At 36.8% G+C, this 23,662-nt stretch overlaps 3 protein-coding genes across 6 annotated transcripts; 2 read left to right on the forward strand and 1 right to left on the reverse strand.

Moving 5' to 3' along the window:
- The first annotated feature begins 2,358 nt into the window (after nucleotides 1-2,358).
- LOC130990148 (transcription factor IIIA-like) lies at nucleotides 2,359-5,153 on the forward strand. 3 transcript variants are annotated; one of them, XM_057914360.1, is made up of 7 exons: nucleotides 2,391-2,673; nucleotides 2,828-2,947; nucleotides 3,299-3,473; nucleotides 3,576-4,026; nucleotides 4,114-4,349; nucleotides 4,433-4,576; nucleotides 4,694-5,153. In XM_057914360.1, the coding sequence occupies exons 3-7, from the start codon at nucleotides 3,375-3,377 to the stop codon at nucleotides 4,865-4,867; spliced, it is 1,104 nt and encodes a 367-aa protein (XP_057770343.1). In that variant the 5' UTR covers nucleotides 2,391-2,673; nucleotides 2,828-2,947; nucleotides 3,299-3,374; the 3' UTR covers nucleotides 4,868-5,153. The 3 variants fall into 3 exon arrangements, with proteins under 3 accessions (XP_057770341.1, XP_057770342.1, XP_057770343.1); XM_057914358.1 differs by lacking the exon at nucleotides 3,299-3,473 and having other exon boundaries at nucleotides 2,359-2,673; nucleotides 2,816-2,947; XM_057914359.1 differs by lacking the exon at nucleotides 3,299-3,473 and having other exon boundaries at nucleotides 2,389-2,673.
- Nucleotides 5,154-5,462: 309 nt separating this feature from the next.
- LOC130990560 (uncharacterized) lies at nucleotides 5,463-5,759 on the reverse strand. Its single transcript, XM_057914783.1, has one exon. The coding sequence runs from the start codon at nucleotides 5,757-5,759 to the stop codon at nucleotides 5,463-5,465; it is 297 nt and encodes a 98-aa protein (XP_057770766.1).
- A 5,766-nt stretch (nucleotides 5,760-11,525) lies between these two features.
- On the forward strand, nucleotides 11,526-18,697 carry LOC130990150 (protein SEMI-ROLLED LEAF 2). Of its 2 annotated transcripts, XM_057914362.1 has the most exons (20): nucleotides 11,526-11,680; nucleotides 11,926-12,224; nucleotides 12,656-12,730; nucleotides 12,933-13,048; nucleotides 13,208-13,322; nucleotides 13,441-13,569; nucleotides 13,881-13,928; nucleotides 14,069-14,253; nucleotides 14,345-14,541; nucleotides 14,651-14,940; nucleotides 15,025-15,174; nucleotides 15,247-15,627; nucleotides 15,723-15,872; nucleotides 16,100-16,172; nucleotides 16,394-16,521; nucleotides 16,625-16,822; nucleotides 16,911-17,033; nucleotides 17,112-17,234; nucleotides 17,319-17,519; nucleotides 18,104-18,697. In XM_057914362.1, the coding sequence occupies exons 2-20, from the start codon at nucleotides 12,078-12,080 to the stop codon at nucleotides 18,233-18,235; spliced, it is 2,961 nt and encodes a 986-aa protein (XP_057770345.1). In that variant the 5' UTR covers nucleotides 11,526-11,680; nucleotides 11,926-12,077; the 3' UTR covers nucleotides 18,236-18,697. The 2 variants fall into 2 exon arrangements, with proteins under 2 accessions (XP_057770345.1, XP_057770344.1); XM_057914361.1 differs by having other exon boundaries at nucleotides 11,552-12,224.
- The last annotated feature ends 4,965 nt before the right edge of the window (nucleotides 18,698-23,662 follow it).

Raw genomic sequence — 23,662 nt, forward strand, 5'->3', positions numbered from 1 at the left:
GCTGTGACACTTGTTGCAGGGTGAGATTGGTTTGGCAGGGGAGTTTCTTCAATGGTTTGATTTTTCTCAGGCTATTTCTAGTGCTGATATCCATAGTTTCTTGGTTGCGGCATAGAATTATAAGTTGAGTTCGTAGGTGGGGAATTTTTGGAAAGCTGGCATCATCACCTTGATTTGGGCGATTTGGACGCATCACAACAATTGCATCTTCGGTAGTAAGACCTTCACTACCAAACACATTCTTCACACCGTCAAAGTTTCCTTTCAGGAGATGCATAATAATTTCCGCAAGCTGGGTCACATGAGTAATACTTGGTCAGATTACATTATTCTTCGGAACATTGGTGTTCTTGCTAGAGCGGCTCCTCCGTCGGATTTCATTTCTGTTCATTGGTGGCCCCATGGATTAAGGTCAACACCGATGGGTCCGCTCTTGGCTCTCCTGGTCCTATTTCTGCAGGAGATGTGTTTAGAGATAATTGGAGCTGGGTTAGAGGTTGTTTCCACTATAAAGGTGGTATGGGGTATGCGTTTGAAGTTGAGTTGCTTGCTATCATTGTCGCAATTCAGATTGCTTCCTTTAGGGACTGGACTCAACTTTGGATTGCATCGGACTCTACATATGTGGTTCGTTTGTTATTGTCCAGGTCTGAGGATGTTCGCTGGCAGTTTGTGGCTTTATGTAAGAATGTTCTCCGTCTTCTACAAAGCTTTCATCTTCAGGTTACTCGTATTTTTCGGGAGTGTAATAAAGTTGCTGACATTATGGAAAATCCTTACTGGGAGGAGGGCTAGTGGCCACATGAGCTCGATATTATTAAGCAAGCTGTTCGTATGGTGACATGATTACTCACCGAATGTTATCACTCATGATGTTCCTTTATCCAAGGTATGTTTGCTGGTGTGTTGGTGTTTTGGTGGGTCTCTTGGTGGTTGTTGGATGGTTTGTCTTTTGGAACTTTTTTCAGCTTACTGATGTACTAGTAACTGGGTTCCAAAAGGTCGGATTCCTTTGGAAGCTCTGCCATTGGATGAGCTTTGCTGCTTTTAGTCACTAGCGTCGAGATGATATTCGTTCTGCTCGGCGTTTGCTGAGTGATTTTTTTTTTTTTTTTCGCTTGGTGTTTCTTTTGTGGATCGCTTTTGCTTCGACTGTCTTAGTATTTGTTCCTGGTTCTATGGTTTCTTGCATGAGGTTGGTTCCGGGGTTGCTTGGGGGCGATGGTTAGGCCGGAGCTCCCGAAGCAAGTCTTCCTCCTCATGGTTGTTCTTTATTGTGGTTTTTCATTCTTGGTCTTTTTCTTTAGACGAGTACTATTTTTTTCTTTTTAAGGTTTTTTCCATTGGGTTTTTCTTAAAAATGTTTTGATAAGGATTGACCCTTAGTCTACTTCTCTATGCTTTCAAGGGTTTCTCAGTTTTTTTTCATCTTTTTTTTTAATAAAATCTCATTTAATAATATATCATTTATATAACATAATATATTATTAATTGTATATAAGTAAATCTTCTTAAGTTTATTACATGCCACAATAGAAATAACATTCAATTAAAATATTAAAATTAATTTGTTGTCATGAATAATGTCATTGTACCATTAATTATTAATTGTTGATTTAAAATTATCAATACATAAATATGATATGCCATTTATACATATCATTTTAGAAACTATATATGGAATATAATTGAAAATAAAATTTATTAATTACGACAATATGTAGTCGTTATGATATTATATATAGATAGATTATAGTAGCTTGATTAATTTTCAAAATTTATTAATTACGACAAGTAATTAGTCAAACGTATAATATAATTAGTTGAATATATATAAGGAAACAATTTTTAATTAATTAAGGAAAGAAATAAATGTAAGGGTAATATTGTAAAACAAGAAATTAATTATTAAAAATAATTATGCATATAATTATAACAAGTATAAAATGACTAATTTGATCTATTATGGCTGCCATAATTATGACCATTTAACACTACTCTAAAAATAATTACTTCTTTCACTAATAATATACTCACTTAACATTTATTAAAATTAATGCCACCAATAATCATGCAACTTGTACGATGGATAAAGTATAAGATAAGAAGTTTTAAGACCAAGCAAGGGGTTAATATCTAAGACTAAAGATTTTGAGTTCGAGTCTCTTATGTCGCGGTCTTTAAATTTCTTATTTAATACTGTTAATTTATATATAAAAAAATAGGAAGTTCTTTTATTCATATCTAGATCAAATGCAAAAATAAAGAGTAATAGTAGTAATTTCTTTTTATCAAAAAAAAAAAATCGTAGTAATTTCTTTTGAAGTTATAAAATGTATATCGTGAAACAGACGAAACGATTTTACTAAATGACACAAATACCCGCGCTGTATACATAACGCAACCCCTAATCCCTTCAGCTCGTCACTTCCTCTCACTCTTAGCGCCGTTCGCATTTAGGGTTTCTGCGTCTCCCTCCAATTTCAACATCTATATTCTGTATACGCCTACAGTGTGCGTATACAACCGTACATGCATACAGAAATGGTGGGCAAAGGAGAGAAATCACGAGATCCGATTTTCAGAGACATCCGGCGATATTATTGCGAGTTCTGCGGGATTTGCCGATCGAAAAAAGCCCTAATCGCCGCTCATATCCAAGCTAACCACGCGGTACGTGTAACTGTCTTATGCTTTTTAATTGATTTTTAGGGTTTGTAAGCTTTGGATTTGGAGGTAATTGAAACTCGAGCCTTTTCAATTATTTTTTTGAATTCTGATTAGTAACTTTTTCTCGGTTTTTTGGGTATTGCAGGAGGAATTGCAGGAAAAGGAGCTGAATGAAGAAAAGGAACACGGAGAGAAATTGAATAAGTGTGAAGAATGCGGCGCTAGTTTCTCGAAGCCTGCTCATCTTAAGCAGCATATGCAAAGCCATTCGCTCGAGGTGAATTTCATGTTGCTGTTCTATATATCCCCTTTTGTTCTGAAAGTTTTTGTATCTTTGAGGATGACTAATATTGTTGTTATTTACCTGATTCAGAATCGAGAATGGATTAATATAGGATAAATATATTATATTGACTGTAATAACTAGCTAGATCGATTTGAATTACTTTTTGGAATTCGACCCTGTTTGCTTTATACTGCTTTTGCTTCTTTAATATTATGTTGTTTCAATGACCATGGCGACCATTTAAATGATCAATCTTTTGGAATCTTGAGGTGCTTTTCTCCGCAAGCTCTTCTTATATGCATTTGCTCATTTCTGGGAATATAAACATTTAGTATTTTGCAGATTGAAATAAGGCAGAAAAATGCCATGATATACTGCTCGGCGTGAAGCATTGGATCCCAATAAAAAGAACTCCAAAATGCGAGAGGCAACAAACCTTGATTGGATCAGTACCAGGTGGGTGACTGCCTGGGAAGCTCCATCAAGTGTGCCTCGGTCACGCTTGCTATTCCTTGAGGTTTGAGGATTCTCTAGTTCATGTAATAGGATAGACTGCAAGTAGCTTCTGTAAAAAAAATTGTGCACAATTCTTTTTTACTGATAGTGTGTACATTTACAGAGGCCGTTTATATGTTCAGTGGACGACTGCGAGTCCAGTTACAGAAGGAAGGACCACTTGAACAGACACATGCTTCAACATCAAGGGAAATTGTTTGAGTGTCCAGTTGAGGGCTGTAAAACGATGTTTACTCTACAGGGTAATATGACACGGCATGTGAAAGACTTCCACTGTGAATCTGCTCCAACTGATATTGAGCACCCTAAGGAATCTAACTGCGGAAAGTTGCATAAACATGAGGATTCTCAAGAGAAATTGCTTGAATGTCCTGTTAAGGACTGTAAACGGACATTCAAATTACAGGGTTATATGGCTTGGCATGTGAAAGAGTACCATGGTGAATCTGCTTTTACCGATGTCAAGCATGCTACAGAACATGTCTGTGCAGAGACTCATTGTGGAAAAGTGTTTAGATATCCCTCCAAATTGTATAAACACGAGGACTCTCATGGTAAGTTGCATTTATGTTGTTCAATTTTATTTTTATTTTGTGTTGTCATCTTCATTAATCACTGGTAAAAATTTGGGTATAATGCAGTAAAGTTGGATTCGTTGGAGGCTTACTGTGCCGAACCAGGCTGTATGAAATATTTTTCTAATGAGAGGTGCCTCAAGGAGCATATTCGGTCTTGTCATCAATATGTTTTATGTGATGAATGTGGCAATAAGCAGCTAAAGAAAAACATCAAACGACACATGCGCATGCATGAAGCAGAACATTCCTCAGGAAGGATAAGTTGTAGCGTCAAAGGATGCTCATTAACGTTTTCACGTGTAAGTTTGGAATGTCGATATCACAATTATCTGTCATCCAACTTGTTAGAGAGTTCCTTACTTGACATCTTTATATTGTACAGAAATCAAATCTCAACAAGCATATGAAGGCAGTGCACTTGAAGCTAAAACCGTTTGCTTGTGGCATGCCTGGCTGTGACAAGAGATTTACATTCAAACATGTGAGGAACAATCATGAAAAATCCAGTTGCCATGTCTATACTCCGGTGAGCATCTCTAACTCTCCGATCAATAACTCAACCTCGTATGTGTATGAATGTCAGATGTCTGCAGCATCATACGAAACATGTCTGATTGTGTGGATATTTATGTTTTATGTTCAGGGAGGCGATTTTGAGGCGTCTGATGAGCAATTCCGGTCAAGGCCAAGAGGCGGCAGGAAGAGGAAGTATCCAGTTATTGAGACACTGATGCGGAAGAGGATTGTTCCACCCAGTGAATCAGAGCTTGCTATGAACGAGGGACAAGATTACCCATCATGGCAATTCTCAAATTAACACTTGTATAATTAGGTATAATTTGTATGCAAGATGTAGTTTGTAGGTGCTAGGTAGTGTGATAAATGCGATTTGGACTATTTTTTGGTCCACTATTAGTTTTATAGCATAGTATATATATATATATATATATATATATATATATATATATTTTCAAGGAGCTTTTGATCTGCGCTGAGTTTGTATGTGGTTTTAGTTTTAAAGCTAGTTAGTGCTTTTCTCATGTGCTCACTGTATGTATCTTATTTATTTGAATTTTCCAATAAAAATACATATTACATTTAAATAGAGTCGCCTTTCGATAAGTCTAATATCAAACTATTGACAAAATAAAGTTTTAAAAAAAAATCGCACAGAAAAACAAACATTTTCTTTTATGGGCTTGAGAATTAAATAGTCTCAGTAAATACTCACAAATATAGAACCAAAAAAAAAAAGCAAAGAATTTCGTTTGTTTGGTTTAGAGATAAAAAATACACAAAAAAGGAGAATTAGAAGCCAAAAGAAGAAAAGAAAGGGAAGAGAGAAAAACAAACAAGCAATTATGGTAGGTCATGAAACAAAATTTGATGCATAATCACAAGTCTCCAATTTGTCAGTCACTTGTTTGGTTCTTGAGTCCTGGTGGCTTTGGCTCCGCCTCCTTGACGAGCGGTGGCGGGGCCGTGGGTAGGCCACCATCAATGCAGCTCCGGCACTTCCTCTCCACCCATCCCTCCACGTCATGTTCCCCACCGGAATGCTCTCCGCCGCAGAGACGAGCAATGATTCCGGCAACGACTGCGATGATCGTGATCGCCGCCAACACTACCACCAGAGTCTCCATCGAATGGTGAGTGGAGTGCCCGGCCACCACCGGTGGCGGCTCCACCAACGGCGGCAGTTGAGCCATTAATTGTAGTTTTGTGTTAGAGGGGAAAGAAAACACAGATTTAGATTAAACTAGACCAAAAAATGTCTTGACATGGAGATGCAAAGAGAGAGAGAGGTGAAGAGAGAGAAACACAAATGAAATATTAATTCTTAGCATTTCAAAGCAATGACATTGGCAGCAGAAAAGAAACTTTGAACAACAATACCGTTGTGACCACAATCACTTTCCACTCCTCATCCTTTTTTTTTTTAAGGGGCTCATCCTATTATTATTATTATTATTATTATTATTATTATTATTATTATTATTATTATTATTACTATTATAGCAATAGTTATTTTGTGATATAACTTCGTTTCTTCATAATATTAAACGATAAACAAATGAGATTGTACACGTCACATGTGACATGTCTAGCAAATTACTTTCGAGCATAGACAAGTTTTATAATTGAAATGATTCATTGCTCCATCTTATTTTTTTTGTGTTTTCTGGAGGAATTTACCTAACAATCCCAAGATTTCAAACGAAAAATAAATAAGAGTTCATTAGGACGGATTTTATTTTGCATGGCGCACCAAAACCATTTCTGTTTTTTTTATTTACTTTATCTCTACAAATTTTTCCATTCATACTACTTTCCTCCTTTTAGGTGCAGAAAAATATTTGATGGGCCAAAAATTGTCTTGTTGTCCATCAATGATAAAATAAAAAGTCATAAAGTTGCTGATAATTGCCAGTAATTAATAAAGTATTAGTATTTGAATTTTGGATATTATTTCTCAACTCTTCCCTACTCCTTTGACCTTAACAAACACGTCGCGCTTTAAGCTTTCAAACACACGCCCAAAAATCCACTCTCACTCAAATTATATCATCATTTTTACAATTTATAATTCAATTTTAGAGCTACGAATTTCCAACTTGAGCTAAATTTACACATCACACCCACAAATAATGGGTTTGGAGTCTCATTGTCATGAAAAAAGAAATGGAAGAGGCTCACGAATCCATTTTTTATACTATTAAAATATTACAAAATTGTTGTTATTTCATAATCCCTCCATCCGATAGAGTGTGTTATGATTGGTGACCAGGGGCAGAGCTAGGGGTGGGGCAGGGGGGTCACTGGGCCCCCCTGGGATTTTCAAAAATAGTAGGTATATTTTCGTAATTTTAGTATTAAAAAAAATATATATATATAAATTTATCTTCATACAGTTTTTGAGAGGTCTAAACGATGTTGTTCAATTTTAATTAAAATTTTCTTTAAATAAGTAAGGGATGTATCATGTATTTGCACCATAATTTTCAATATTTAGTAATTTTATTGCAAACTATTTTCGTAACATGAATATTACGTGGATAATTAATCCACAAAAATTCCAAGTCAATAATCTGACGATCATAAAAAATTGCGAGGGACGAACTTGAAAAAATTGTAAAGATAGTGATTAATTCGCCACGTTTAAAAATTCACGTTAAAATTGTTAAATTTGAAATAGTTCATGATTTTATTTGCCAAAATCCCAAGTTTTATCCATCTTCATTTTTTGAAGTTGTTTTGTATGAACGAAATGTATTTTTGTAATTTAAAAGATATTTATAATTGTGTTAGTATTATTTATTTCTAATTTATTGTAATTAATTTATTATTTTTATTTTTTTTTTTTAAAAAATGGACCCCCCCTGGAGCGAAAGTCTGGCTCCGCCCCTGTTGGTGACACAAGTTTATTGAAACGTAAGTGAGAGTGATATTAGTGGAAGAATGAGCCCCTTTATTAGTGGAAGAAGGGATTTAAAAAAAAAAGATCACCCTCTTGTGGGACGTATCAAAATAATAAAAAGTGCATTCTGTTATGAAACGCAGAGAATATATATTATTGTGCAAAAGCTTTCCTCACCAAATCAAAACGTACAAAAAATTAAAAATCCCAACTAATTATAAATACTAAGAAACATTAATAAATTATACTCCCTCCGTCCACGAAATGAGTACCCATTTGTGGACGGCACGGGTTTTAAGAAATGTATGGAGTGTAGTGTGAATAGTTTAAGGGTCCCACTTTTTTAGTGTATTAATTAAATAGATGTGTGGGGTACACTTGCCAAAAAGGGAAATGGGTACTCATTTCGTGGACGGACAAAAAAGGAAATATGGGTACTCATTTCGTGGACGGAGGGAGTAAATATATTATATTCCATTATGAATTTGAATTCAAATATTTTTTGATGAGTTCAGAAATAATTTTAGTAATAAAAAATAGATAAAAATAGAAAATGACACAAGAATATACGTGGTTTGATCATAAATGATCTACATCCACGGAGGTTGCCCGAGTTTTCACTATTTGGGAAGAGTTACAATTACAAAGTGAAGTAGTAAGAATGAATCTCCCCTAATTCTATGCATAAAAACCTTATTTATAAGCATTAAATTATAACATTTGAGCCTATGATGCACGGATTCTTCAAAAATTAGCATGTACGACGAATCAGATTCTTTTAGTGTGCGATTCTCTCGGATTCTCGTCGGATTCGCACCCGATTCTCCACGTGGCGTATCTTTTAAAATAATTTATAAAAATAAACCGGATTCACAAATTCCATAGGCGAAATTCACGCATCTCGTGCACGAAAGGCCTACACAAGGTTATTTTGATAATTTTATTTTCAGTCATGACTTATATATTGGACTAATAATATTTGAATCGTTATATTGTTGCTCAATTAACTTATATAATTGAAAATGTTTAACTTTTGGGTAAAATAAAATGTAAATTACATATAATTAATTTAAGAAAATTTAAATTGTATATATTTTATAAGCATTATATATCATAAAATTTTAATAATTAGATGTATTCTTGCCGAATCGCACCCTATAATTTTTAAAAACCCGTATCCCCGTACTCGTATCGTATCGCCCCCGCATCCGCACCTCCGTACCTATGCAACATAGATTTGAGCCTATTTGACCCCTAAAGCCCATTAGAGCATTCGCAATGGGCTTACTTGATAGCCTACTTGATAGTGGTTGTGTTATTGAGTAGGTAGTGCTGCATTGGGGTTACTTGATAGCCTACTTGATAACATTAGTTTTGATTTTTATGTTTTTCATTTAAATTTAATTGCATAATTTAAATAACATATTTTTCTAATAGTTAAATACGCCATTAAACATAAAATTTAAAAACACCTAAAACATAAAAAAAAAATTACATAAAAATTAACAACACCTAAAACATCATATTACCCCATCATTAAAATTACATAATTAAAATCCTAGTCTAGACAACGACACCTGAGCACGTTGGCGACCATGGATGCGTGCAATGCCCTTTGTGCGTCTGTCATGTGCGTCGTATCCGCGTTCAGGAGCTGCATATCGAGCTCCCTCTCCTTGATATCGTTCCTCCGCTGGTACTGGGCGGTGAATGCCCTCATCTGTTGGTCGGACCTGTCCAACCTCTCCACTATTTCCGGTGGAGGCTCCGAGCTCGTATGCGACGCTGATGCCTTCCCTTTCTCCTTTGCCGCCTTCGCCTCCTTGTTGCCAATGGGCCGGGAAGAAGAGATCTCCTCGCCCGACGCCGAGGTGGTGAAGCCGCCCTCTTCCGTAGTCTTTGTCCTCTTGGAGGCATGCACGTCTCCAACGAGGTACATCGACTTGAACTTGGGATTGTTCCGGAGAACTTTCCACGCGTTCCAAAAATTGAATGCGGCCTTTTGTAGGCTTCGAGCCTTGAAGAGTTTTTGGGCCTTGTCACGAAGCATATCATCCGAATGACCGGAGGGCCAATTGTTGCGCGTCTCCACCCAAATAGCTTCCCAGAGACGCCCAGTGGCCTTGAAGTTGCCGGATCTTAAGGTTGACGTCGATGATGGGGTTCACACGTGCGCGGATCCGGCCCCAATACGCCTTCCCCTTCTGATCCGTCCCACGGATGGCGTCGTTGGTCTTCTCCGCCCAAACTTGGACGATGAGATCCGTATGCTCGGGAAGGTAAGTATGACGGATCCTTACTTCCTTGTCGTGCTTGATTTTGGTGGCCATTTCCTTCTTCCGGCCGCCCTTCTTTGGTTTGGAGGCACTCTGCTCTGCACTGACCGGTTCCTCCTCGGGTGGGGTCTCCTCCAAGTTGATTCCTCCCATATCGGGGTGATAATCGGAGGAGAGATCGGGGCACCAATTAGGATCATAGAAAGGGTTGTGTGGATCCATGAAGGAAGAAAATTCTTGAAGAGAAATGGAGGAGAAGAAAATTGGAGAAGAAGGGATGTGAAGAAGAATGGAGGAGATGGGGTTTTTTAAAGAGGAGAAGAAGAAAAAAAATTAATTTGGAAACGGTCGGTCAAAGCACGCATATCGAGGAAAACCAGTCAAAATTCGAATTTCTCTATTTTTTTAATTAAGGCGTGTGCATTGCACGCGCCTTCCCTCTCCACCCGATCGAGCATACTCAAAGGCTCGAGTACCGCACGTCTGCAACGCCATACACGAAGGCGCGCAAACCCCCTTTATACTAATCTGTATCTTGGAATTGAGCCATCAGCTGGCGTATGTTATAGCTGGAAGGCGAAGTCGAGAGCCAGGTTAGTCCTGTCAAGTCAGTGCTGCACCAAATAATAATAATAATAATAATAATAATAATAATAATAATAATAATAATTCTTCAAAAAAACAAAAAAGAATAAATAGAAATATTTCAATCCTGTTGTGCACAACGCTGATGCATATTTTTCTCTTCATCGTTATTACATAATGGGATATTGACATGTAAATACATACTATTTTTTAGTTAATTTCTGATTTGCACTTAATTTTAATATGATAATACATTAACATTTAATCTGTTATGATTTTATCACAAAATTCAAAATTTTCAAATTTTCTTAAATTTCTAAAGAGAGTGGTGGATAATTTAAGTTTTGCTTTAGCTATAATTTCTGTAGCATTTTAGCTTATTTTTCAAACTTATTTGAATTTATGAAGTTTAGTTTGATTAACTTTGAAATAGATTTAAAAATAAAATTTTAATTTCGTGATATGATCATAAAATTTTTGTACTATCACATTAAAATTAAAATTTATATATAATTTAAGATTAACTTATATTTACAAATTAATACTCCATCCGTTCACTAAAATAGGTCATAAGAGAGAACGACACAAATTTTAAGAAAAGTTAATTGTTTATTTAGTGAATGGAGATTTTTTTTTTTTGGAAAATGATGAAAAATATGAGAGTAAATGCGAGTATTACAATTCACAATTTATTACTAATAAGGGTGTTTTATTTTGACCGTGAAATTTTAATTTGAAAATGATGGAAAAAAGATAAAAAATATTATTATTATTATTTTTTCTTTCATATATTTACTAGATATGAAAAAAATAAAAAACGTTGGAAAATATTTTCACATAACTACCCAAAGGTAATAGTATTATCTAATATTAAAGAGAAAATGAGTGAAAAAGTGTTGCTCAATAAAATATTTCATCTTGCTCGAAGAAATTTTCTATTATACATGTGAAAATAGTAGGAAAATGGTGAAATTACTTTCTTTTTTTTTCATCAAAAAATAAACGCATTTTAAAGAAGGAAAAGAAAATTGAGAATTTGTTAATTAGTAGCAGTAGTATTTTGTTTTTTGTGTTCGGCCCGCGCAAACGGCAAAGTGAGAAATACAAAAATCTCTTGGTTCCCATGTCATGAATCCACGTTCTGAATCGCGAAATTTAAAATTAATTTATGATATAGTTTGTCCACCCATATATGGAGAGAGAATCACAAAAGGTTGGCTGGCTGTAGAAAGGTGGAGGGGAGAGAGAGAGACATAATTTACGGGAAAATGCTTGAAATTCGGTACATTGTTGGCAATCTTTGATGGGTTACCAGCCTTCTGGTCTGCTCTTTACAGGAATTGATCCGAAGGTAAAGTCAGGAAAACTCCCTTTTATTCATATCAACATAGATAGGAATAAAGGGATGTTGAAAAATTTCCCCAACATTTTATGCTATTTTGGATTATAATTATCTGTTATTCAATCAACAATCGTTGAATCTTTCAAAGATACGGTCTTTGTTGTTCCCGTTTTCTCGAACAATTGAATTACGCTGCATTTTGAAATGGGCTGATTAGAATTTTTGTATTTGAGTTAGGCGTATTTTGAATGCAGGAATTGCCTGCTCGATTTTGATACCTCCAGCTTTCCTTTCCCTTCTATATTTTTTGAGGTAGAGAAGGGAAAGAGAGCACAAATTTGAAGGTGATTTTTGGGGGAGAGCATAAACACATTAGATTTTCTATTTGTGTGTTGGTGAAAACAAAATGAGTGTTGTTTCCGGGGTTATCTCAAGGCAAGTCTTGCCAGCATGTGATAACCTCTGCTTCTTCTGCCCTGCATTGCGTACGAGGTCGAGGCAGCCGGTGAAGAGGTACAAGCACTTGATATCAGATATTTTCCCCCGGTCTCAGGTGAGTTTTGTGAATCATATTACATGAACTGTGCAATTTTGGGATGAAATGGATTGGCAAAAGTTTAAATTTGTTGCCATCATTGTATTGCATTAACATGATATTATGATTGGTTAAGTCATTTCATAATCAAGAATGGATAAATGCGGTTTTGGAAAAAAAAGAAGGGATTAGAATTTGGTGCTTTGGTAGTAAATCAACCATGCTGGTTCATCAAGAAGGATTCTATCTGAAATAAGTGGATATGATATGTGGCTTCGTAATGCTACGTTAATCGCTGCTTCTAAATTGGCTTAACTGTAGAACCTTTGGTTTGGGAAAAAAAAATGGGAAGAAAATTTGGTGCTGTTTTGGTTTTTGGTAGTAAATCAACCATGTTTTTGTTCATCATGATGCTAACTATAGAACTTTTTCTTTCGTTTGCTTTATAGGATGAAGAAGTGAATGAGAGGAAGATTGGGAAATTATGTGACTACGCTTCAAAAAATCCTTTACGCATTCCCAAGGTATTGATTTGGTTATGTAGGTTTCTTTCACTATAGTCTACTGATATAGGCAATCTTATGTAATATTTTTCGATAGTTATAGTTTGTGGCTATGAGTTTACTAATGGAACACTTTATTGTCTCCTGGTAAAGCTAACTTACATGCATATAATTTGTGTTGAATCCAAGTTATAAATGTTTTTTTTTAATCTTGAAATGACAGATAGCGGACTCCCTCGAACAGAGATTCTACAAGGAATTAAGAAATGAAAACTATCGATTTGTGAAGATTGTTATGTTGATCTACCGGAAGTTCTTGTTATCTTGCAAGGATCAAATGTATGCTCACTGCATTTTATTGCTTTTTAATTTTCTATGGACATTTCTGGTGATACGAAATTGAGATGCCTTTGTATTTTTATGTCTATCTCTGGTTTTTTCTAGACTTGATCTTTATGGGAAACTTCTATAAATAAAATTCACCTGTTTTTGTGTCAGGCCTTTGTTCGCAAATAGTTTGTTGAGTATCATGTTTGCCTTGCTGGATCAGACAAGCCAAGATGGAGTCTTAATTATTGGATGTGAATCTCTCTTTGATTTTGTAAATAACCAGGTTGGTACTGCTGTTTGGTTCTTCGTTTTTGCATAAAAGCTTATGTGTAAGTTCTTGAATTTTGTTTCCTTTAATGGATAAATTAGGCTGACTCTACTTACTCTTGCGTGTTTTCCAGAAAGATGGAACATATATGTTCAATCTCGAAGGACTAATTCCCAAGCTCTGTCAAGTAGCTCAGGAAGTGGGAGATGATGAGAGGACGGAACATTTACGAGCAGCTGGGCTGCAAGCTCTATCTGCAATGGTTTGTGTTTGCGATTAATTACTTATTGGGTGTATTTGAGTTGAATTTGACGTGAACCTGTATGGTCTAACAACATCTAGTTTAGTTATATAAATAACAAACATTTCAGTCATACAAATAGTCTCTTAACATCATTGCATCCACCGACTGTTTCTCCTTCAGTTTTTTCTTGAAAGCTTAATAGGAACCAGTTTAATTTTCTTATATTTATTTCTCAGGGATTTTATTATGTCTTTATCCTTTCTCCTATATTTTCAATTGGGCATTTATAGTTTATCCGGTTCATTTACTTTTGCATTTGTCTCGTACAGGTTTGGTTCATGGGCGAAAACTCCCATATTTCAGTTGAATTTGATAATGTAAGCTGATATGTATCCCCTTATTTGATGCTGCTACATGCAAGTATTTTTGGATTGTATGAATTTTTGTATTACATTTGCCACCATAGCAATCTACACTTGGCTGGAGCAGTATCACTTTTAACTGTCTGATTCTTCAGATTGTTTCAGTAGTCTTGGAGAATTACAAAGGTCAAAGTAAGGAGTCCGGTGGTTCTGACCAGAACGGTTGGGTGCAAGAAGTCAATAAAGCCGAGGGATATGTCTCTCCTTCCCTAGATGCTGCAACAAAGGTTCCTTCTTGGAGAATTATTATAAACGAGAAAGGACAACTTAACGTGGCCACGTAATCTCTCAGATCATTTCCTATTTATTGATTCACTTATTATTATTAGCAGCTCTGTGCTCGTGTGTAAAGTATATCTTAATTTACACAGAGAGGTTGCCAAGAGCCCGCAGTTTTGGTCTAGGGTGTGCCTTCAAAATATGGCCAATCTCGGGAAAGAAGCAACCACCATGCGTCGTGTGCTAGAATCTCTGTTTCGGTATTTTGATAGCGGAAATCTGTGGCCTGTCGAAGGCGGGATCGCTTTTCCTGTTCTCAGAGACATGCAGCTTCTGATGGATGATTCTGGTAATGTTTATGGGGAACTTTTTCCCTGCGAATATCCATTTTCGTTTTGTCTGCTCGTTCAAATGATTGTGATGCTTGGACTAATTATGCTATTCCTTTGCTCATGCAGGGAGCACACATCTTCTGCTATCGATATTAGTGAAGCATCTCGACCATAAAAACGTCCTTAAGCAGCCCGACATGCAGCTCGACGTAGTTGAGGTTGTCACTGCTCTTGCTCGACTGACGAAGATGCAGTCAACTGTACCTATAGTCAGCGCTGTAAGTGACATCATGAGGCATTTGCGGAAAAGTATACACTATTCACTTGACGATGCAAATCTCGGAGATCAGGTTATCAAGTGGAATCGAAAATTCCATCAAGTCGTTGATGAATGTCTCACCGAGTTGACATCAAAGGTTCGCCTATCCTACCCTTTGTCATTTTTAATTTTTTTTTTTAATATGAAGAATCATAACACTTATCGTTGCACTTGTTAACAGGTCGGAGATGCTGGTCAAATCCTCGATGTAATGGCTTCTATGTTAGAGAACATCTCGAGCATTACTGTAATAGCGAGAACGACTATTTCTGCTGTCTATCGGACTGCTCAGATTATAGCTTCTCTACCGAATTTATTATACAAAAACAAGGCAAGGCCTTATAGACCCTCTCTTTCTCTCTCTCCAAAAGCTTTCACTTGACTTTTTCTTTTTTATCATTAGGCTTTCCCGGAGGCTTTGTTTCATCAGCTACTTCCAGCTATGCTCCATCCCGATCATCAGACACGAATTGGAGCTCATCAAGTCTTCTCTGTTGTGCTCGTGCCTTCTTCTGTCTGTCCTCAGCGGTCTTCCGATGCCTCCAAGAATATCGACCTCGCGCGGTCGCTCTCGAGAACTGTTTCCGTGTTTTCTTCATCAGCTGCATTGTTCCAGAAGCTGCAAAACCAAAGAACTCCTTCCCGGGAGAATTACACGGAATTGAACGGAAGCGAGCAAGGTGGAGTAGTGAACAGAATTAAATCGACTTATAGTCGGGTATATAGCTTCAGAAGCTCACCGGCACCAGATGGTGATAATGCAAACAACTCGACCAAAGAAGCAGTAGGTCTTCTGCTTCGTTATTTAATATTTCTCCTAAATGTGCTCGTTGTGGTCATCGATTATCACCTATAAGTATATCTCGTTTTCCATTTCAGGATGCAGTTCGTCTTAGACTGAGCAGTCACCAAATAACACTCCTGCTTTCATCAATTTGGCAACAATCTATATCTCCTGAAAACATGCCTGAAAATTATGAAGCTATTGCTCACACATACAGCTTGATTTTGCTGTTTTCTCGAGCTAAGGTAAATACTTTTATCGTATTATTGAGGGACACATTATTATTGTATTTTTGGGGTTTTGATTGAAGTAGAAATTATATTTTCTTTACAAGGGTATGTTCTTTACAAGGGTAAAGTATGTAATAATTGTGGCATATAATTAGAATGAATATCTATCTTATCACATCAACAACTTCTTCCTTCTGCATGATTGGTGTGTTAATGGCTAATCTTATTCTATTTCGTTGCAGACCTCCTATCGTGATGCTCTAATTCGAAGTTTCCAACTTGCGTTTACATTGAGGAGTGTTTCTCTTCAAGGAGGTACGCCTACTAAGCAACGTTCACAGTCGAATTTCAGACATGAATTTGTACAAATTTTTCTTGTGAATCTTTATTTTGTTTATCGATTCTTATTCGAGTTCTTTTGATTAGCGTTTTTGATCTGTCACACGTTACTACGGGTCGAGTATCTGTTATGCAACTGATTGTCATTCCACTACCATTAACAAAGACCAGTTCCAAATAAATTTATCATTTTTCAGGCACTCTGCCAGCATCACGTCGGAGATCTCTCTATGTACTGTCGTCTTCCATGATTATCTTCTCAGCGAAGGTCTACAACATTCTTCCCCTCATCCCAGTTGTCAAGGCTGCAATCTCCGATAAAGTGGTACACCGCTCGTCTCTAAATCTTATTAACTGAGTTTTCTTATGTGCGTGTCTATACTGTAAAAGTCGACATCCAAATTCGATCCTTTTTGCATTTGTATCAGGTTGATCCATTTTTGTGTTTAGTTGAAGATTCAAAGCTGCAGATAAGTGATGCCGGATTAGAAAAACAGAACACCTACGGATCGAAAGAAGACAACACCGCTGCTGTGAGGAGTCTTTCGGAAATAAAGATCGGCGGCGAGCTTACTAAACAATCCCTTGTTAATGTTATTGTTAAAAATCTAGAGAACGTGCTCGAGGTAACCTTGTTGACTGCTCGTGAAAGGACCTTTTCGTTCTTGATGTTTCGCCTCTGATGGTTTGCATCTCAATGCTGTTCTTGTGCAGTGCGAGGAGGCTGCCATAAGGGAGCAGTTAGTCCAGGAATTTGTGCCGGACGACATGTGTTCGCTTGGCGGCGGCCAGATGTTCACTGACGATGCGGAACATGGACGCGAGAGCAACGTTAAGGTAAAACTACTTCTCTCGGAATCCACACCTTTTTTTCGTAGTCTCTGGCACCTAACCGAGTTCCCCTCCAATGTGCAGGGCATCTCAGGTTTTGGAATGGACGACGATGCTCATCACGATCACGAAAGCAACGTTCCACCCAATTCGAAGCTGACCATCGAGTTCCCCAATCTCCTCAGCGTTGATCAACTTCTGCAATCCGTAAGTTCGATGGCTGCTGAGCCGCGGCTCCTTTTTGAACCGTACATCAGTATGCAATTTTGAGTCGTGTGTATTGCTTTGCAGATTTTGGAGACAGCGCATCATGTGGGTAGAATGTCCGTGAGCACGGGATCCGAGACGTCGTACAGGGATGTGGCTAATCATTGCGAGTCACTTCAGCAGGGAAAACAACAGAAGATGACTCTGTTGACCATAGCTTCCCGAAATGCTGCAGCTGGAGCTGCTGCTGGTGGAGTAGACAAATCACACGGCGGTATACCTAAGGTACGTCTCGTAATACGACTGGATTTCTACGATTAGGGGCGTTAGTTAGCTCGAGCTCATAAGCCCGGTTGAGCTTGAACTCGAGCTTAGGAGCTACTCAAGTAGCAAGCTCGCAAGCCTTTTGAGTCATTATAAGTTCAACTTAACTCTATAAAGGGGGTGTTTGCTTTGCATGATTGATAAGATGCAGGATTGAGTATTTTTATCCTCAAGAGTTGGATTTCTCCAATCCCACCATTTCAATGGGATAAGAATCAAGCAAAATTAGCCTAAAGGATAAAAATAATCAAGGGCCTTGGGATATTCCAAAGTTTCAATCTATCAAAGTAAACAAGGGATTATCCTTACTATTTTTATCTATCAAGGCTAATCTCAAAGTAAACGCCCCCTAAATGTTAGACTGTAAACTTAATCGAGTCCAATCGTGCTTGAGCTCGAGCTCCAAAAATTGAAATTTGCTGAAGCCGACTCAAGTTTGAGCTTAGCACTGCTCAGCTCGATTACAATCCTAAATAGCCTATTATGTGTGGTCTTGGGCGTGTTACTTTCCTTCCTGATATCGTTGTCTTAACCAAAAATTGCAGGGTGAAAATGCTAACAAGATATTGGGCGGGCCTCCGGTGCTCTGCGCGACCGAGTATCAGAACAATCCCGTCTCGTTCCGGCTACCAACTTCGAGCCCCTACGACAACTTCTTGAAAGCCGCCGGATGTTGATAAGCCGGGACAAACTTAGGGCGCCACGACGCATAGTGAAACACGTGATGTAACAATGTATCTTCAATCACATCGCATTCGACGAGACGACTACAGCCGGATCGATCGAAAATTGGCGTAATGGTGGCACAGAGATTGTGAAGATCATAGCCTCTTTTTCACAAAAGTGTTTGGCGTAATGGTGGCACAGAGATTGTGAAGATCATAGCCTCTTTTTCACAAAAGTGTGGATATTTAGCAAGATCATGTGAGGCTTTACTAGTTTTTTTCCCTCTAGTTTAGACCCTTCTCATGTACAAAAATCAAAGCTCATTTTTTCTTTTTAATCTTTCACTATAATTTTTTTCATTTATTGTGACGAGAAAATGTATATCTATTCATTTTTTTTTTCTATGTATTGTGATTATAACTAGTGCAAATTTGTACGTGAAGAGGAAAAAAGTGCAACATAATTTGGTGTAATTTACCGTCCATTGTATTACATATTTGAATTAGATATATGGAGCTTATTTATTTGTTGCTTAAACTAACCTACTTTCACAAAATGTGTGTGGAATTGCCTTATAAATTTGGAACTTGTCAAAGTAAATTTAGTATTTGGACCTAGGGGTGAGCAAAATACTCAAAATTTGAATATTCGATCTGCATTAAATTGAAATTTAAAATTTGGTTCGAATTCAAGTCATATCCACGAAGAAGGCTTAATATGGCTAGTGATTTATGCGTTACACACAGAAAGCAAATAAAATCATAAACATTCTATCCATAAGTTCAAGGTTTGTTTCAAAGAGAACCAGAAATAAATTCAAAGCAAGATAAATATAATTTTTAAATGAATAGCAATAGGAAAAACGAGTCTAAGGTCCAGGATTATTCGCCTTGAAAGTTAACACACTAGCAAAAGATTAGCATAATTTATCAATCATAACAACACATTCATGTAGGAGCTATGCAATACCTTTCATATTCATGCTTTGAGAGTATGCAAAACAATTAATTAGAACTAACAAATCAATTAGACTACACGCTTCCGATCAAATCTAACGTCGATTAAACCATGATCCAACAATAAATTCATATCACAATTTCATTCATCGTTAAGAAAGATTAATCAATGACCAATTGATAATCATAAAAAGAACAATTTACTCAACAAGTACAAATCAATCACAAACAAGTTAACTCATGGATTTGAATATCACGAACCCTAGAATGTAAATTTAGTTCATAATAATATAGAAATAAAAGCAAGAGATGAAATAATCCACAGAACTAAAAGCAAACGAAGAAAAGAAAGTAGTTCTTACTAATTAAGAGTGCAAATCCATTCCAAAAGCTTAGAGAAATCAAAATAATCATAAACTAATGTGTTTCCCAAGTTTTCTTGCTTCATAAAGGTGAAAGGATAAAAGTTGAGAGTGAAAGAATAGAGTTTGAACTGCGAAAAACTCTTTTTCCAAGGCAAAATCCCGTCAGAAATCGTCCAGGTCAACCGCGATTGACTATGAGCTGCGGCTGACTGGACGTTATGCCCATTTTCCTTCAAATAGTCAGCCTGATTGACTGCGCGCGCGCGCGGGGGAGGGGGGGCTGCATTTTCTGCCCAATTTTATTCAATTAGTCACCCCGTTTCATTGTGCGCCACGACTAGTAAGACTTGTATACTCTCTTTTGCATCATCGTGAGCTTACTTCAAGATCTTTAAACGCTTTAACGTCAATATCTTTTCTTCCACACCTAAAGCATCACAATTTCACACTAAGCTCAATTTATACACAAAATTACCACTACACCACACAACTTTTGCAAGAAAGTATGACTAAATTAACTAACTAGAGAAAATGACATAAACTACGACAAAACATATATAATATTATGGGGGATTTGCAAAACTATCAAACTTTTGAAAAGTGTCTACTTCTTATAACTAAAGTTTAAATCATCTACCACTTCTAACCATTTTTATTTTTTAATATTTATTGACTGGAAGTCTGCAACAATGTCACAGTTCTTTGGTGTCAGCTTTTTCCAATGATTTGTTAATTGAAAATACCATGATTTGAATTGAGTGAAAATTTAAAATGCCCTATTCCTTAAGTTCTATAGTAAAAATGCCCCTATTCTTTAAATACCCTTTGATTTGATGGGTTTGCTTGGTTTTCTATGAAAGTCTTACACATTTGACCAATTTGACAACTATCAGTTATAAAAATCAACGATTTGACAGCTATCAGTCAAGAATACATATGAACGATGGGTGGCTAGATCATGTGTTCGCCCGGTAAAATCATGTGTCCGGCTAGATGAACACATGATCTATCCACCCACCGGTCATATGTACTCTTGACTGATAGTTGTCAAATCGTTGACTTTTATGACTGGTGGCTGTCAAATCGGTCAAATGTGTAAGACTTTCACAAAAAATCAAGCAAACACATCAACATCAAAGGGTAAAATAAGTACTTCACATAATTAGGGCATAGAATGCTTTGTATTATAACTTAGGGTATTTTTACAAAAAAACTTAAGGAAGTTGGCATTTTTGCCTATTAACACATTTGAATTTGTACTTTGATTCTCCACTATTTGTCTTCTTATGCATTAATTATCACTTTTTGTGCCTAATTGTCAATCACAATATATGTGCATATACTCTCTTATGTATACCGTTGAATTATGCCACAATTGCTTCATATAATGCGCTCGATAAATGTCTTGACATTTTTATTTATTTTGCTTTATACCGTCGAATCTCTCTTTGTTCTTATTTTTTTTTCTTTTGTATAATTTAATTAGTGTATGTGCCCTGTCATTTTCACTTTTAAAAATTTTCATGATACAAAGTTCTTTCAAGTACATTCACGGGTAAATTAATAAAGAACCTCTATATATATTGAGAGGATGAATCAAACACAACACACTACAATATAAACAAGTTGTCTCAAAAAATAAGACAAATATTCTCAAATCTATATCAACGGTTATATTTGTTGAGTTATAATTATCTCACAAATTTTATCTCATCGAAAGATGCATACCGAAGGTAATTTTTATTTTAAATATTGTCGCATATTTGATAAAAACCGTCAATTAATTGTTAAATATCATCGCGTAATAGTTTAATACCGTCGCATATTTATCATTCTAGTGTACATGTAACTTGTTGCTATTATTAGGTGACTTTTGAATGTGGAAAATATACCGTCGCATATTTATCATTCTAATGTATATGTAACTTGTTGTTATTATTAGGTGACTTTTGAATGTGGAAAACATACTGTCGCATATTTATCATTCTAGTCAGCTTTCATAGAGCCTCTGGTGTAACATCTGTAGAAAACGTCTTTGCAGCTTCATGTCTTTCATCAAACCATTTTTCTATGATATGACGGATCGCCTCAACCATAGAGCATATAGGCAGACGTCTTGCCCACAATAATTGAGAATTGAAAGATTCAACAACATTTGAGGTCGAACAAGACACTTAGATCTAGCCCCTCTCTCAGAACCAACCTGCATAAGTTTGGTATATGCTCTCCCGTCTTTCTTTAATGCCTTTAAGCTTGTCATTGCCTTGTCAAAATCACTCTCTCGATATGCATAAGCCGTCTTTTGGTACAAAGCAACGAATGTCTTGCCATACCGAGTAATTTTATTCAACAAATGGTAATAGCACAAGCCGTGTGCAGCGTGTGGATAAACTTCCTTAACCGCATTCTCTATACTGATATGGGCATCAGAAACAATCAACGTCTCAAAATTCTCACCATAAGCCATCTTCAACTGATACAAAAACCACTTCCACGATTCATCATTCTCAATCGGACCAATCCCAAAAGCCATCGAAAACACTTGTTCGTTGTCGTCCTTCGTGACGGCAACAAACAAAATACCTTTATTGCGGTCCTTCAAGTGTGTGCCGTCAACAACAATTATTAGCCTCAGGCACATAGTGTACGCAACTCTATAAAAACCAAGTGCTACAAATAGATGCTTGAACCGATCATTCCCATAAACTTCCAAGTCGGTCAACGATCCCGGATTGCACATTCGCAACATATGAAGATAGCCTGGTAGCTATCTGTAAGATTCTTCGTGTCCGCCATATATCATCTCTACCACCACATTACGGGCTCGCATCACCACACTATAACTGGTTTGTACACCGTAGTCTTTCAGCAGATCAACAACAATGGATCTTGGCTTCACTATGTCTTCATCCTCGAGCAATTTCTTTGCTATATATGCTGCGATCACACGAGCTGGGACCTTCCTCACGCCAATATTTACGAGGTTGTCAGTGAATGTGTGTGTAGGCCCAAACTTTCGAACCATTCAAAAGTCACCCTGTTGAGTATTCCGCAACAGAAATGGGCACCGAGTCTGATATCTGCATTTGAACGTAATCCTATCAAAGTCTGATCGAGGAATGACAAATTTTGCACAACGTTCCAAACGCCATAGCCCCACCGCTATCTTCAGCTCGTCTTTACTTTCGAAGATAGAACCTTCACTCAACTCGTCGGGATTTGGTTTGTTGTCAAGTTTACCTGCAAATAAATTGTAATACCCGGGCTTTTAATGACTTGTTTAATTGCTTAAGTTTGAGTAGTTAAGGTTTTAGCTCCCTTTAATTTTATAGACATACGAGAATTCGTTTAGAACTGTTTTTGATGTATAATTTTTGAGAAGTCAGTATTTTTATATCCGGATGATGTGGGATTTTATATATCCGTATTTGAGTATGAGTATTTGAATAGTTTGAGATAATTATTTGAATGAGAATGATGAAGTCGGAAATGAGATCTGAGTCCGTTAAGACGCTTTTGAAATTTATAACATTTTGATGATGAATAGTAATAATTGCTATTTCGTCTTTTTGTCGACTTTCAAAATCTTACGTGCGCGTCGTTGAGAAATATTCTTAGTTTTTCGATACGAGTCCAAAAATGAAAATTTTTATTTTTGGACGACGAGTGAATAGTAAACCGGGATTTATCGATAATCGAATAGAGCTCGTTTATTAGAATTTCGAGAATGAGCTTGCATTTTCTATATTTATATAGAATTACGAGTGTAATGAAAGTAAGTAGGAGTTGAGAGGCGAGTAACGAAGAGCATGAGTTGTTAGTCGTTAAAACGAGACGATACGAGATATTTAACGACTAATGGGTTAATATCCTAAAATATCTAAACCTACCCTACCCTTAACCACCCCCAACCGCCCAAGCTCACTCCACTCACACCTTACTTGGCTGATATTCAGCCCACACACAAAAACTCACGCAGCACACACACAAACACATTAAACACACACTAAACACACACCATTCACGCCAAACACCATTGAAGCTTGGAGTTGGAGCTTTCAAGCTCCGATTTGAGTGCCGAGACGAGCCCCGGTCATCTTTTCGAACACGTATCTAG

The sequence above is a fragment of the Salvia miltiorrhiza genome, chromosome 6, assembly GCF_028751815.1.
Source record: "Salvia miltiorrhiza cultivar Shanhuang (shh) chromosome 6, IMPLAD_Smil_shh, whole genome shotgun sequence".
Lineage (NCBI taxonomy): Eukaryota > Viridiplantae > Streptophyta > Magnoliopsida > Lamiales > Lamiaceae > Salvia > Salvia miltiorrhiza.

What these genes read in the sequence shown, in the direction of transcription:
- LOC130990148 (XM_057914358.1), top strand. Translation starts at nt 2,533, where the DNA reads ATGCATACAGAAATGGTGGGCAAAGGAGAGAAATCACGAGATCCGATT. An exon ending in TAAACACGAGGACTCTCATG is followed by an intron (nt 4,027 to 4,113) that starts GTAAGTTGCATT and finishes GGTATAATGCAG; the next exon opens with TAAAGTTGGATTCGTTGGAG. An exon ending in GCTCATTAACGTTTTCACGT is followed by an intron (nt 4,350 to 4,432) that starts GTAAGTTTGGAA and finishes TATATTGTACAG; the next exon opens with AAATCAAATCTCAACAAGCA.
- LOC130990560 (XM_057914783.1), bottom strand. Translation starts at nt 5,759, where the DNA reads ATGGCTCAACTGCCGCCGTTGGTGGAGCCGCCACCGGTGGTGGCCGGG.
- LOC130990150 (XM_057914362.1), top strand. Translation starts at nt 12,078, where the DNA reads ATGAGTGTTGTTTCCGGGGTTATCTCAAGGCAAGTCTTGCCAGCATGT. An exon ending in TGCTGTTTTCTCGAGCTAAG is followed by an intron (nt 15,873 to 16,099) that starts GTAAATACTTTT and finishes ATTTCGTTGCAG; the next exon opens with ACCTCCTATCGTGATGCTCT. An exon ending in GAGTGTTTCTCTTCAAGGAG is followed by an intron (nt 16,173 to 16,393) that starts GTACGCCTACTA and finishes ATCATTTTTCAG; the next exon opens with GCACTCTGCCAGCATCACGT.